This window comes from Macaca thibetana, chromosome 7 (assembly GCF_024542745.1).
Source record: "Macaca thibetana thibetana isolate TM-01 chromosome 7, ASM2454274v1, whole genome shotgun sequence".
Lineage (NCBI taxonomy): Eukaryota > Metazoa > Chordata > Mammalia > Primates > Cercopithecidae > Macaca > Macaca thibetana.
Window position 1 is genome coordinate 141,392,221 of NC_065584.1, and position 15,910 is coordinate 141,408,130.

At 36.4% G+C, this 15,910-nt stretch overlaps 1 protein-coding gene across 4 annotated transcripts in view; it reads left to right on the forward strand.

Moving 5' to 3' along the window:
* TCF12 (transcription factor 12) overlaps positions 1–15,910 on the forward strand; it is an 884,529-nt gene that overhangs the window by 647,774 nt on the left and 220,845 nt on the right. For 2 of the 4 annotated variants that reach the window (XM_050796814.1, XM_050796815.1), the window contains one exon: positions 10,668–10,741. In XM_050796814.1, the coding sequence (XP_050652771.1) occupies positions 10,668–10,741 (74 nt within the window). Of the gene's footprint in view, positions 1–10,665; positions 10,742–11,816; positions 11,903–15,910 lie in introns of those variants that run through there. The other 2 variants (XM_050796817.1, XM_050796816.1) reach the window with 2 other exon arrangements.

A 15,910-nucleotide genomic window follows, 5' to 3' on the forward strand; every position in this document is an offset into this window, starting at 1 on the left:
TATGATAGTTCTGTTTTTTAATTTTTAAAGGAACCTCATACCATTTTTTTAATAGCAGCTATACCATTTTATATTCTCACCAACAACGTACAAGGGCTGTAGTTTCTCTGTATCCTCATCAACACTTGTTTTCTTGTGTGTGTGTGTTTTTTAATAATTGCCATTCTAACAGGTGTGAGATTATATCTTACCGTGATTTTGATTTATATTTTCTTGATATTTATGATGCCAAGCAGCTTTTGATATACCTGTTAGCCATTTGTATGCCTTCTTTGGAGAAATGTCTATTCACATGTGTTGTCTATTTTTAAACTGGCTTATTTGGATTTTTCTGCTGTTGAATTGTAGGGATTTCTTATATATGTTGGACGTTAACCCCTTATCAGAGTTATGGTTTGCAAATATTTTCTCCCATTCTGTAGATTGCCTTTTCACTCTGTTGTTTCCTTTGTTATGCAGAAGCTTTTTAGTTTAATGTAGTCCCACTTGTCTGTTTTTGCTTTTTTGGCTGTTTTTATTTTGTCACATCCAAGACATTCACAAGACCAATGTGGTGAAGGTGAGGTGGTTAACAGGATCAGGCACCGCAGAACAGAGGTAAATATAACCTGTAGCCCATCGCCTTTTTTTTTTTTTTTTTTTTTTTGTAAATAAAGTTTATTTGAACACAGCAACTCCCATTTGTTTGCATAACGCCTGTGGCTGCTTTTTTGCTAGAGTTGTGGAGTTGAGTAGTTGGTATGGAAGGGATCGGCCTCCAGTTGCGTAAAGTATTTATCATCTGGCCCTTTATTGCAAAAGTTTGCTGACCTATGCTATAGAGATCAAAGAAATGAAGAATAAGAGTAAGAGTTATATTTTATGACTAGGATGGCTTTGATGACCTGAAAGAGTTCAGTTTTATCCTGTAAACAAATGTTTGCTGAGAGCCTGCTGTGTGCCTGGCATTTGGTTTTACTGGTATGATCCAGAAGATGATAGATAGCAAGAGATTAATTAATGAGTGAGTAAATGGTAAGGAGTGAAGGTGATGAATATAAATTTTTCTTTCTGAGTATGGAAAGAATTGGGTGGTAGTTTGGTACTATGAGGGAAATTTTTAAATATAGGGAAAATATGAAAGGAAAATTTTTAGAGTTCCTCTGAGAGAGGCAGAGTGTGTTGTCATTATAGGAATTAATGGTCTAAGACTTGAACCAGGGAGTGCATGGGCCTCATTACAGGAAATGAATAGAATTGTTTGTGGAATTAAGTTAATAATAGTAATTGCTCACACAGCTGTTTTTACATAGCAAATTGTGTTAGGTAATCAGCAAAAATCCACTAAAATGTGCTTGATAGTTATGCAGAAACTGCTTTATTGGTACTGACTTATGATCCTAATGAGTACCATAAAAACAAAAAACAAAAAGCCTTTGCACTTTCACGTTGGTTTGTGTTGTATATTTTTTGTTTAATGGGTAAGTGCACTTGTAGTGTTTCCATCTTCCTTTTCTAACCACCAAACCCAATTTTAATTGTCTTGTTCAAGAAGGGCAGCAACATGAACCTTATGAGCTCACAGAGCAATGAGGTGTGCTCCCACTGAGAAAAGGAGTATCTATTTCATCACTTCTCTGTCTTCTTTCCCAGACAGAAGTGGAACGTTTTATTGTATGGTTGGATTTAGGTCTACTAATTTGTTTGTTTTCTGTGTTCAAACTGTATTTTGTTTTACTGTATCTCCATTCTTTTGGGGTGGGATTTTCTTAGAACTCCTTTTATTAGCTGGCTTTTTTGCAATGCCTCTGCTTCCCCCCCCCCCCCCCGTAGCTTCTCTAGGGATGTTAACATACATCATTAACTTCTCAAAGGCTATGTAGAGTTAATATTGTGCCACTTCACGTAAAAGGCAGAACTCTTTTGACTTTATACGTCTGTTTACTGCCTTCCTTTATAGTATAGTTATCATATGTATTACATCTAAATTCATTGTAACTCTTAGGAGAGAAAATCATTTTTTCTCTCCTAAGCTCTATGTGTTCTAAAACATTAAAGGAAAAATTAGTCTTTTTATTTATTATATATGATACTATTCCCTAGGATGCAGGTTTTCCTCTGATAACGTTATCCTTCAACCTGGGCCAGGTGCGGTGGATCACGCCTGTAATCCCAGCACTTTGGGAGGTCGAAGCAGGCGAATCAGGCCGAGGTCAGGAGTTCAAGACCAGCCTGGTGAACATGGTGAAACCCTATCTTTACTGCAAACACAAAAATGAGCTGGGCGCAGTGGTGCGCACCTATAATCCCAGCTACTTGGGAGACTGAGGCAGGAGAATCGCTTGAACCTGGGAGGCAGAGGTTGCAGTAGGCTTAGATCACAGCATTGCACTCTGGCCTGGGCAACGAGCAAAACTCTGTCTCAAAAAAAAAAAAAAAATTATCCTTCAGCCTGAAGAACTTCTTTTAATATTTCTTATACCAGAGTTATGCTGGTAATGAGTTCTTAATTTTCTGTTATTTGAACAGGTCTTTATTTCAACTCCATTCTTGAAGGATATTTTTGCTGAGTATAGAATTCTGGTTAATAATCATTCTCCCACATCCCACAGCCCCAAGCGCTTTAAAGATATTTTTTTCACATCTGCCAGCATTCATAGTTTCTGAAGACAAGTTCTTAGTTATTTGAAATGTTGTTACTTTCAATTTAGTATGTCACTTTATGGCCATTTTCAAACTTTTCTCTTTATTTTTGGGTTGTCAGCAGCTTGGCTATGTTGTGTCTGTGTATGGTTTTCTTATTTATACTCTGTGGGGTTCACTGTATACAGTCTTTAATCAGTAAATTTGTGTCTCTCACTGCATTTGTGAATTTTTTGGCCTTATTTCTTCAATCACTTTTTTCTACCATATTTTCTTTATTCTCTCATTATACTTAGGTTAGTCTTTTAAATATCTTTCCTTAGGTCTGTGAGGCGCTGTTCATTTTCTTTTAATCCTTTTTCTCTTTTTATTAATTGGATAATTTCTGATGATCTGTCATCAGGTTCACTTACTATTACTCTGTTGTCTCTGTTCACTCTTAAAACCATCCAGGAAATTTCTTTCTAAATTTCAGATACTTAATTTTAGGGGTGTGTGTGTGTGTGTGTGTGTGTGTGTGTTTTGAGACAGAGTTTCTCTCTTGTTGCCTAGGCTAGAGTGCAGTGGTGCGATCTCAGCTCACTGTAACCTCTGCCTCCCAGGTTCAAGCGATTTTCCTGCCTCAGCCTCCCGAGTAGCTGGGATTACAGGCGCCCGCCGCCATTCCCAGCTACTTTTTTGTATTTTTAGTAGAGATGGGGTATCCGCATGTTGGTCAGTCTGGTCTCGAACTCCTGACCTCGGGTGATCCACCTGCCTCAGCCTTGCATAGTGCTGGGATTACAGGCTTGAGCACTGCACCCAGCCAATTTTAGTTATTTTTAGTTAATTTATTTATTTATGAGAGAGAATCTCGTTCTGTCACCAAAGCTGGAGTGCAGTGATGCAATCTCAGTTCACTGCGCCCACTGCCTCCCGGGCTCCAATCAATCCTCCAGTGTCAGCCTCCCGCGTAGCTAGGAATACTGGAGCACACTGCCGTGCCTGGCTAATTTTAATTTTTTGTAGAGAGTTTCGCCATGTTGCTCAGGCTGGTCTCAAACTTCTGGACTCAAGCAGTCCACCTGCCTTGGCCTCCCAAAGTGCTGGGATTACAGGAATGAGACACCACACCTGGCTTAATTTTAGTTTTTTTAAATGTTTTTTCTTCGTGATATTTTCACTTTTTTTTTTTTCATTAAAAGCATGTATGTTTTACTTCATTGAGCATAGTTACAGCATCTGCCTTAATGTCCTTGTCTGAAAATTTTACTTTGGGTCATCTTGCTGTTAGCCTCTGTTGATTATCTTTTCCCTTGAGATTGAGTTACATATTACTGTCAAAGAATTTTGGATATTATGTATGTTATTTGTGGAAAAATTGGCTTATTTCATGTTCTTCCAAAGAGTTTTGATGTATTTGTTTTAGTGAGCCATTTGCTTTTGGTTAGACTCATAGCAAAAATTATCTCCTGCCTGAAGTTGGTAGATGCTCAAATCTCAATTCGGTTCTTTTAGTCTCAGCTACAAACTGCCTTATGCCTGCCCTGTGAATGGTGTTCCAGTACTCAGCCAAATATTTGGGCAGAGATAAATAAAAAATTTGGGACCTCTCTTTTCTGGCTTTCTCCCTTTTCGGATTCTATCCTCTCTTTCTGGTGACTGTGGTCGTCCTGTCTCTGTCCTCTTTTCCTTCAGGCCAAAAAGACAGTGGGGTTTCTGTTGGAATTTTAGTTACTATAGGTTATGGCTGCTTGCCTGCAGGACAAAGGTTTCAGAATGGAAAACTCACCTGTGCTGGTCCCTGAACGCTGATAAAAAGAGAAACTCACCCATTCTGGTCTCTTCTTCCAAGTTTATATTTTCATCCAAAATCAGCCTGTTTTTGTTCACTCCCCAGAGCCTTTATGTAGTTGATAGCAAGCTAGCTAGATATTTTCTTTCCACCAGCCCTAGGATTTATAGTAACTATTGTAAGAGAAAGAATAGTAGGAGATGAGTTCAGAGAGGTAGGAGGCAGAACCTGTAAAACATTGTAGACCATTGCGTTTATTAATAATTCTGAATGAGTTGGGAAGCCATTGGTAGGTTTTGAGCACAAGATGGACATGATTTGGTTTGTTTTTAAAAGGTTGCTTTAGTAGGAGAGGCAAGAAGAAGAAAAAACATTTAGGAAACTATTATAGTAATGCAGGTCAGAGATGATTTGATTGTGTTAAAAATCGCATCAAGGTTTTGTTTTTTGTTTTTCGTTTTTTAAAACTGTTTGTAGTGCTTCTATGGAAGAAAACACTGGCATTGGTCTTCAGGTACAGGGCTTTGGTATTTAGATTGGGAGAATACTTGCTTCTCTGGTATGTAGGGAGGACCCTTCCTTCTTTCTAGAAACTTGACAGCTAGTTTAGGGGAGTTTTAAAGGTAGCTCAAGAGGCTTTGTCAGGGTTGGAATGTCTGTTCAGACAGAACAAATCTTTTAAGATACAGTGACCACCAGATCACTCTATAGTTCCCATTAGACAATTCCCAAGTCGACCCCTGGGAACGTATTACTTTCAATTCCTGGCCATCAGGCAGTTTCTGTTTTTCTTAAAGAGACAGACTTGGCATTTCCTTTTGGCCCTGTACTCTTACTTCTTTGATTAAATCGGTCACTGGATTTTCCTTTTGTATCTTTACAGGGCATTTGTATCAGGGTGATATGGCTAGTAACAATAATATAGCAAAATCTGTGTTTGAAAGTCATTTTCAAAATTAGCCATTTTTTTTAATGAAATTAGCCATGTGTTCATTACCTTATTGTACTGTACTGTGGCATTAAAGACTTTAATGGAACATCTGTACTTGTAAATCTTTGGTCTCAACAATGCCAAACAAAAATTCTGATTGGATTATTAAGGATGACCAGAAAGGGCGATTCCTTCTAATCTTTCTACCGGACTTACTTTCTTACATATGTGTTTTTGGTTTTTAGACTGTTTTATTTGACAATTCACTGCACAGAACCTAAATTTTTTACAAGTAAAAAAAATCTCTATAATGTTTTATACTTCAGATGAGGTAGCATGTTTTAACTTCTATTAAATTCCCTTGCAATTTTAATATTTTCCTAGCTTTTCCTTTTTTATTAATGTGTAGCAAAATAACAAAGCACTTGTCATTATATTCTAATTGATCCTATTTCACAATGTATTTCTGGGAAAATGCATTTGTAGATTTATTTCATGAGCATCTAAAATGTGAAAAATACAATAAAAAATCTTGGTGTTGATTTTTTAAGTATATATTAATTTACAATTGATTGCAGCCTTTGAGTCTTATCTAAAGGAATATCCTTACTCTACAAATAGAATTGAATAAAGACACTATTAAAGACAGACACATTCATAGCTTTGGTTATGTGATATAGCTATCTCCAGTCAGAATTCTTTCATCAAATCATTTGCTGGATCCCCCTACAGCAGATGGCAATCCTGCAAAGTATATTATGTTTCCCTTATTTATGACAGTGCTGAGATTTGATATTTTTAGAGTACATTTTACTTTCTTGAATAAAAATTTGATTTCAGTGCTACTAAAGGCACAGTGCACATGTGCATCAGAGGGTGGGGGTGAAAAAGAGAGAAATGTGTATGTGATTTTCCCTGTGCCCTTGCTCCCAACTATATGTGTGTCTCTTTCCCACAGGGAAGGCTCTCATTTATGATACCCTACCAGTATGGCCAGATTGAATTGCTTTTCTTACTGCTTTTGCTGCAGGGATATCCTGACCATTTCTCTCATTCTTGTATGCTGTCTCCCTGTTTCATCCTTTCATTCTTTCTTGGCTCATCAGACTCACCACTACTAACTGAAAATATTTTCCCATTTCCTGTCTTATTTCTCACTTTACCCTAGTCTTAGTTCAGGGTGTCGGAGTCTTTAGTGATAGGTCTGGTAGTGGCAAGTGGGAAGAGAAGGAACTGGTGTTCATGTCAGCAGCTTTGCTCCTGATTCCTCCCTTTTACTTTCAGGCTGCTTTACTTACTAAAACTCCACAGTGTTAATAATAATTTGTTCACAGGGCCTATATGTGGTGGGGGGTGGGGGAGAGGATGGAGGGAAACACAATAGGTGCTTCGGGCATAGAAAAGCATCTCCTCCCACCAAAAAAAAAAAATCCAGTTTCCAGTTTTTGGTAGTAGATCAAAACCTAGAGATGCCTGTAGGACTCTGGTGGCTTGATGAAAGGGAAGAAATAGGAGAGAAGCTGTGGGATAGTTTTTTATTGACACTAGAAAGAAAATACTCTTGGTCAAATACTAAGATGGGAGTAGAGCATAAGAAGGTAGTCTAAATCTGTGTTCTTCCTAGAAAGGGGAGTAATGGCAAATGTTGGACTTGGCCAAGAAGTTTACCTGTTCCTCTAAGAGTCTTATTCTCTGAAACCTTAAAAACTTGAATTTCACCTTTTTATTCCTTCTTTAAGGTCTCAGCCTTTTAGGGAACTGCCTGTATATATAGTAATTTATGATTGCTCTTAGTTACTTGTTAAATGTTTTCACAAAAGAAGGTGGCAGATTGCTTTTGTTAAGTTCACAAACTATTGTTTTTAGGTATGAGGTCTAGAATTTAATGTTCCTTACTGGAAAATACCAAGTTAAAACAGCATGCTTTTAAAAATGGAGCATATAGAATCAGAATATATTGCATTTTGCTTAATTGGTTCCATTCAGAAAAGCAGGTACTAAGAGATTATTTACATAAAAGATTAACAAGGAAAAGGATAATTGAAGTCTTTCTATTATTGATCACCCCTTTTAATCATGTTGAATAGAAATGGAAAAAATTTATTAGAAAGTCAAATAAGACTCAAAAGTGTTTCTATCATTAATTATTGCTGAACTTTCTCTTACATCTACCATTTTAGTATATGAGTCAAGGAACTAACTTCTCTGAAATTGTTGAATTGGCATGCATATACTAGAAATGGGAATGATGAAAATAATCTGGGAATGATAATTCAGAAATACCTTAAAAGGAAAAATGTTACCCCTCATCACTGTATTGCAACTGTGGTGTATTTTCTTGTCAATAAGTATTTTTTTCAGATTTTGGTCAATTTGTATAATATCTGTGTGGTTTATCTTCTGTGTGTAATTTCCTTTTTCTGCTTACCTTGGTCTTATGGCTGAAGCTTTGGAAAGTTTATTATTCCTGTCATATTTCTGTGTTTGTACAGCCATTGTCTTTAGCAGAAAGGAGTCATTGATGCTAAAAGATGACTCTTGCCTTTGTCAGTACCAGCCACGACCTTTTACTAAGAGTCTGGATATGTTAACAATAAAACTACAGAGCTTGAGTTTAAAACCTAGCCAGATTCTTGTTATTCTATAGCATTCTTTGAGCCCCTTGTCATGTCCAATATCAGTGGTATATACTACTCTTTAGCTGGTGATTCCATCACCTAATTAATTACCATTTTATTTCATTAATCTTTGCTTTTTCTTTGTTTTATAGAAGTCACTTGATGAAAATTGAATATATAGTTTCACATAATTTTGTGTGTGTCTTAAATTTTGCTTGAGATGTTCTCTGTAACTGGCCCCCATTTTTCCTCCCTCTCTATATTTTTACAAATGTATTTAAAATACATGCAAAACTGGGCATGGTGGTTCACACCTGTGATCCCAGCACTTTAGGAGGCCAAGGCAGGAGGATTGCTGGAGGCCAGGAGTTCAAGACCAACCTAGGCAACATAGTGTAAGACTCTGTCTCTACAAAATAAAAAATAATAATAATAATTAGCTGAGCATTGTGGCATGTTCCTATAGTCCTAGCACTAGGGAAGCTGAGGCGGGAGGATCACTTGAGCCCAGGATTTTGTGGTTGCAGTGAGCTATCATCATGCCACTGCAATGCAGCCTGGATGACAGAACAAGAACCCTGCCTCTAAATGAGATAAAAATTAAAATACACATAAGCCTCATATTTATTAATCATTTGATATAAGAAAATATAAAGTCATAAAAAGACTAAGTTATGGTTTGATTATTTTCATTAGGACAACATTCATCAAAATCACTTTCCATTATATGTTCAATAAAAGTGATTTTTTAAAATACAACTTTTCATAAAATTTTTTGCAGTTCCATTTATTAGTGGATTTTGTAGGTTTATGGTCGCCTTTTTCTTGGATTGACTCTTAGAGGAATACTTGCTGCTATTCTACAGTGTTGGTTGCAAAGAAAATGCTTGGAAGATAGCTCAGTGGTATCTAATGATACTGGAGAGATGGTAACAGTGTTTTTTTTGTTGTTGTTTTTGTTTTTGTTTTTTGAGATGGAATCTTGCTCTGTTGCCCAGGCTGGAGTGCAGTGGTGCAATCTCGGCTCACTGCAACCTCCGCCTCCCAGGTTCAAGCGATTCTCCTGCCTCAGCCTCTCAAGTAGCTGGGACTATAGTCGCCCGCCACCACGCCTGGCTAATTTTTTGTATTTTTAGTAGAGACGAAGTTTCACCGCGTTAGCCAGGATGGTCTCGATCTCCTGACCTCATGATCCACTCGCCTCAGCTTCCCAAAGTGTTGGGATTACAGGCGGAAGCCACTGCTCCCAGCCAGTAACAGTGTTTTTTACACCACATTCCCCAAACTCGTAGAATATCTCTCAAATTTGGAACTTTAATACGAGCTCCACAGGAATGAACAAAACACTGTTCACATAATCTCTGTGTTTTCAAAGCCTCTGGTTCACTTGAAATTGTGCCTGCAATGTTGTCTATACTAGATACTCATCTTTTGTATTAACTCTTTTAAAAAAGTTATTAAAATATGCATTAATCATTTGATACAAGAAGTACAGATTCATAAAAATAATAGGGTCCTAATAACTAAGTTAGTAATTAGTACATTCTACTTTGGAAGCTGACCCATCTCCCTTCCCTGCTTTTTGTTACCCATCCTTTCAATTTGGTAATTCTGTCACTATAAAAGAGCCATGGTAATCATTGCAAATTAGTGGAGAATGTGTGGCATTTAATTTATTACATACCACATTCTCACCTAAATTACAGGGAAATTACAGAGGGACTTCCAGGAATATCTTGAAAGAAAGATAATTTCTAAACTTAGCAGAATGTTATCGTTGTAATATCCAGGCTGTTCTCATGAAAGAATGAAAGAAAGAAGTCAACTATTTCTGTGTTGATGAATTTCATCATAGAATGAAACTCAGAAGGGGTTAGAGAAGTGTACTCTGCTAGCAGTCGAAGATGAAAAAGACTGGAGTCTTCAAAACAGAAGAGGTAGAAATGACTGAATTGAGAGATATCCAAGTCTTCCAGCTTTTTCTGGGGACTGATTGGGAGGTGAAAATAATGGAACCCAAGTATCCGAAGATGCATTAAGGGTGCACAATGAATTGTTTTGTTGGTTATGGCAACTCATTATTTCTCACTGTGAATTTTCTTTTGCCACCTTCATAAGAGTGGAACTGTTTATTTGAAATCAAATTGTGTGTTATTTTAGAAGAGATGGAACTGCTACCACAAAAGTGTCATTTTGATTTTATATAACTAATGTTGATTTGATATGGTTGATATAGTTAGATTCAGTTTGATGTCATCAGTTAAGAATATCTGATCAGTGATCAGAAAGAAACCAACTTTATTAAATCAAATGATTGTCTTGCTTCATTTTCTAGGGCTTAACTATGAAGAATGAATTATTCATGTTTTCATGTAGGCAATACTAAACCAGACAAAGTTTGGGAGTTCATCTACTTCTAGAAGTAGCAGTGCAGGGCATGGGGCGGGATGGAGAGACTATGACCCATCCTAAAGTCTGCAAAGAAATATTTTAATTCTGAATTTCTATAATTTACATAGGGCATTGCTTGAGGATTGATGGAACAATGATGAAGATACTTTGAAGTAACTTATATTTTACAGGTTTCTGAGGCAAGGATTGGTACTTAGCTGTTCCATGAAAACGCAAATACCACTTGCTGAATTGTACTCTGCTGTCCCATACCAAAAAAATCCACAAAAGTATGTTTTCAGATACATCTTTTATTCTCTTCTCTTTTTAGGTATGGATGAAAGAGGAGGTACAACATCTTGGGGAACAAGTGGTCAACCAAGTCCTTCCTATGATTCATCTAGAGTAAGTTTGCTGATCAACCCTTGATTAAAACTGTAATTTGGCAGACTGAGTAATTTCTTTCATATATTCTCTGTTTCTTATGAGAAATGAAAATTAATTTCTTTTCATGGAAATATAGTAGAATACCCAGTACCTTTTTGGTACATTTAGTTCTTTTTATAAGCTGTCAAACTTTGGAGATTTATTTTATTTCCTACAGTTAAATATTCTTGGTGTTATTTGTACACCTGAACTGTCTACAGTACTCTGTACTAAAGAGCTTGGAATGCCTAAGTGCTCTCCATATGTATTTAGCCATTTTTCTATATGTTTGGTTTATTTGCTTTGCGAGATGGCAGTGGCTTTCAACGTACCAGCTTCCAGCCTCTCTCCCTCATCCTTGCTTCAACAGTCATCAGCCCTTTGCATCAGGAACTCAGTAGCCCTGCCTTTTGGAAGCATATCAAAACAGACATTACGGATGACATTTCTTGGTTAACAATTAAGAGGAAATAGGACCAAGCCATCTTTCTGCACACTAAGGTCACAAGGTTAGAGCCCTTTCCAACAAAAAACAAAAAGAAAAAACCCCAAAACTTTATAAAATGAGACCAGGAAATGGAAAATTAGATCAAAGAATTGGAATAAAATTAAGCACTCTGCTCCCAGACTTTCTCTGGTAAACTGACGGGGTTAAGAGAGACTTTTCCAGGCTGGGCACAGTGGTTCATGCCTGTAATCCCAGCACTTTGGGAGGTTAAGGCAGGTGGATCACTTGAAGTCAGAAGTTCGAGACCAGCCTAGCCAACATGGTGAAACCCCGTCTGTACTAAAAGTACAAAAATTAGCCAAGGCGTGGGGGTGGGCACCTGTAGTCCCAGCTACTTGGGAGGCTGAGGCAGGAGTATCACTGAACCTGGGAGGCAGAGTTGCAGTGAGCCAAGATCATGCCCCTGGACTCAAGCCTGGGCCACAGAGTGAGACTCCATCTCAAAAAAAAAAAAAAAAGAAAGAAAGAAAAGAAAAGAGAAAGAGAGAGAGAGACTTTTTTCCAAAAGGCCATACTTTAAGTGAATGAATTTCTCATTTCTCTCAGAATTAACCAAGAGAAGAAAGAGACAAGCTTAAGATTTATGGGTAGTTAACCCTAGAAGCAAATTGCCTTAATGGGAGGAAAACTGAGTAAGTGATTGAAATGCATAGTCTCAGTATGGATTACACAAGTTTGCTTTGAAAAATGCTGAGTTAAAATACCTTTTAAAATACGGGGTTTTACTGTTGTATTTGGCTGTAGCCTATGTATAACTTATCTTAAATCCTTTGGAAAGAACTGGGATAGTCATATGGAATCCAAAAAGATGCATAAAGAGGCTGTTAAAGGTGGGTTTTTGTGTTTCACTTTTGGGAATCAGAGGCTGAGAAAGCTACATTGTAGTGTAAAGAGCCGTATGCTGAGTATGTCAGGACTTGAATTTTACTATCAACTGTGTTGTGAATCAGCCATTTAATCTTGGACACATTATTTTTGTCTTAGCCATTTAATCTTGGACGCATTGTTTTTGTCTTGAGGCTACTTAAACTGGTTGATGTCCAAATTTCCTTCCACTCTTAAACGTTTCTGATTCTTTGAGTATTATTATGAACATGTGAGATAGGATCCAGTTTAGATTTTGAAGGTAGGAGTTTTATGTAGTGGGAAACCCACAATACTACTAATTAATATTGGATTATTTTTTTCAGACGCTTGAGTTACTTTGTAATAACATGTTATTTCTTAGAATGTATTAAATGGTGGCTGGGTGCCTTATATTTATCTCTCTTTCAGGCTTTCTTCACTGTTCCCCACTCCTCTACCGCCCCCCTTGAGTGCTGCATAGGATTTTAGGAGGAAAAAACATACTAATGTATCCAAACACTTATGTAATTTATGATCTTCAAATTAAGTTTGCCTTCAGACATGAAATCCAAAGCAATCTTTCTTTTCTTTTTGCTATTTATAGGTTAAACTGAAATGCTGTATTTTACTTAGTTTATTTATTTTTAGTATGTATTATGTACAGTGAAAAGTTAAATTGATTATGTAGTAAGCTAGTTTTCATAGAACCATAGAACCGCATATGTATTTCTAACTGTCTATTGAGAGATCAGACAGAGTGAAGATTTAATGCTACCCTTCTTTATTTTTGTTGCCATTGAAATCCACTCTTTCACTAATTTTTCTCCTTCTATCCTAGTCATCGTCTAAATCTAAAAGGTTTGGTGAGATAGTTAAGAGATTTTTGGTATCATTTTCAAACAGAAATCTGGATCCAATTTCCAGCTGTTATTCCCTTTAACTCTTCTTGCCAAGGAGAACTTTATGGTTGTCTTTGAAGCCTCCCTCAGTACTACTTTATAGGGAAATTATCAGCTTTTGGGGTTTCATCTTTTAACACCATTCACCATCTTGACCATTTTTTTTCATAATCATAAGCATAAATGGGTATAATTGTGTTAATAAGAATCTCAACTAAAGTACTTCATTCTCCTATTTTAGTATATTGAATTTCGTAAATTCTTATTTAAGTACATTGAGGTTCTTAAATTCAAAAATAAATATTAATGTTGGCTAAAGACTAGTTTTGACTTGTTAAAAATTTGTCAACTTAAACAGTGAAATTGCAGATACTTCAGTAAAAATCACGTAAATGAAATTTATTTAGACTTTATCATATTATGTAACTATTACATTTCTGTCAGCAAATTGCATTATTTAAAAATAATTTGATTTTCAGTAACATCACTAAATGGAAATTTTTTATTATACTTTTTATGACATTTAAAAATGCTTAGTAGACCAAAAAAAAGGTATTAGATACTGCAAAATTAGTAATTTGTTGGAGATACAATATACATGCTTTAAACTTACATGAATTGAACTGTCTGAGCTGCCATTCTATCCCTCTCCCATTCCCATGCTAAACTATAAGGGAGAAACAATACTTTCTTTACAATAATATGAAACCGTATTTGGCAAATGAACCCTATTAATATTGTATAATTATATGTTACTGTATGGGAGTAGCTACACAAAGTCATGTTGATTGAACTTATTCTTTATTTAATAGCTTTTCAAGGGAAATGTTTGCTATGTATGCTAGTTGCCTTACAGGGTCCTGACTTTAATTGTAAGATACCGTGCTACTATAGTAGCCTTGGTGCATAAATGAGCTCCACCTGAGTCACGTAGTTAAGTGGTCACAAACTTCTCATCTCCGTGTTAGGCTTATACCCATTCTTTCAGAATTAGGAAAAGTCACTCTAGCACAGCTGCAGTCTGTGTCTGCCCCTGCTTTTACCAAATCCACCTGAAAAGTAGCCTTGCAGTGTAGAGGTGGTTAAGTTTCTGGTTATCAGAAGTACCTACAGCAGTCCATTCAGTGAAGAGATTTCACTAGGTTGACATAAAAATAGACATTGTGCCTAAGAGTGGTTATAGAAGAAATGGTAGGCATGGTCGGCATTCTTAGGCAATGTGGATTTCACATTTCCTAAGCATGTCTCAGCATGTTTGAGACACCCAGAGGGAAGGAACACAACATTTGTGGTTTGTAAGCTGCAGACCTCTCGACTTTTGTTAGAGTCCTGGTTTCTGCAGTCTTCACCTGCTGCCCACCTGTACAGAGAGCATAGACACACACGTGAACATATAGATAGAATCATGTTGTGAATAGCACTTCCAGTTTTAGAAATTTGTGAATGTGGTGATAAAGGTAAAGCACCTGAGACTGAAAGGAGTGATTAAAATCTCAGGTAGTTTAGACATGGGCAAGAGATCTAGTTAATGAGTTTGTTCCCTCTCTCCCTTGTTTTTTATTCTTTATTACATAGAAATGTTGGTGTACTAGGCATAAAGACCAGAGAATATTGTGGTGGTTCTTGTTCACTAAAGTGTTAATGACTTATTCTAGTTTCAGATTTTTTTTTTTTTTTTTTTTGTCTTCAGAAGGCTGCGCTTAAGAGCAGACTGTGAAATCATACTGCTTGGGTATAAATCATAACTCTGCCACTTACTACCTGTGAAATTCTGGACAAGTTATTTAAATCTAGTGTACTTCAGTTTATTCATCTGTGAAATGGGGATAATGATATCTGTTTCATGAGGTTGTTGAGGATTAAATAAGGCAATATATGGAAATTGCATAGATCAATGTCTGATATGTGATGAGTGCTATATAAGTGTTGGCCTTAAACCTATGTATCTCAGAATTCACTAGATCTGTATTTAACAATTACATGAATTTAAACACATGGATACATTTGCAAATATGCTGTATTCTAAGTGTCATATGTGAGAATTATTTGCCAACTCAGTCATGCTTAATTTAACTACTTTTATTTCTTTTAAATGTATGAAGGACATAAATAAAATCAATTTCCCTTCTTCTTCAGCTGTTCATTTCTTTCTTGGGAAAGCAACAGTCTCTTCCTGCCAAAATTGGATATAAAAGTTACCAGTCTCTCTAGTATAACACCTTATACGTAATGGGTGCTCTATACATGTTTGCTGAATATAATCAAATCGGGGAACAATCATTAGATTTACTAGATTAATTAAGCTGGGAGGTTGAGGAAGGAAAGAATCAACGTTGATTTAAGATGAAGCTTGAAGTAGGTGGTGGTGGTATTAATGGTAATAAGTGATTTGGAAACGTACTGTGTGACCATGGGAAAGTTACTTCTGTGTGTCTTAGTTTTCTGGTCTCTAAAATTATGATAATTTTACACGTATTTTGTAGGGTTTTGGTGAAGATGAAATGTAATAATAGGTGTGAAGTATTTCATTTATTGATATAATAAGTGATAACTGCTATTACTATTATAGTAATTTGAAGTACATTTTCATAGTTATATTTCTTGATGTACAAATTCTGTTTCTAGAATGTCTAGTTATTTGAGTTTGTGGTAATGTCAAGAGGCCAGGTCATCTTGGTTTCTCTGCCTTTTTAACTGTGTTAGCCAACCTATGCCAAGCTCTGGAGTATTAAAGTACCATTGAGTTTTGCATCCTGGGGTAGGAGTGGGAGAGAGAGAAGTATATTGATGCTCTTTTCTAAGATACAGAGTTGGTCAATCCTTAATTTAAAAGGTAGAATTGAGTTCATTGATAGGAAACTGCTGATAGGAATTAGATTTATAGGAATCATCAGT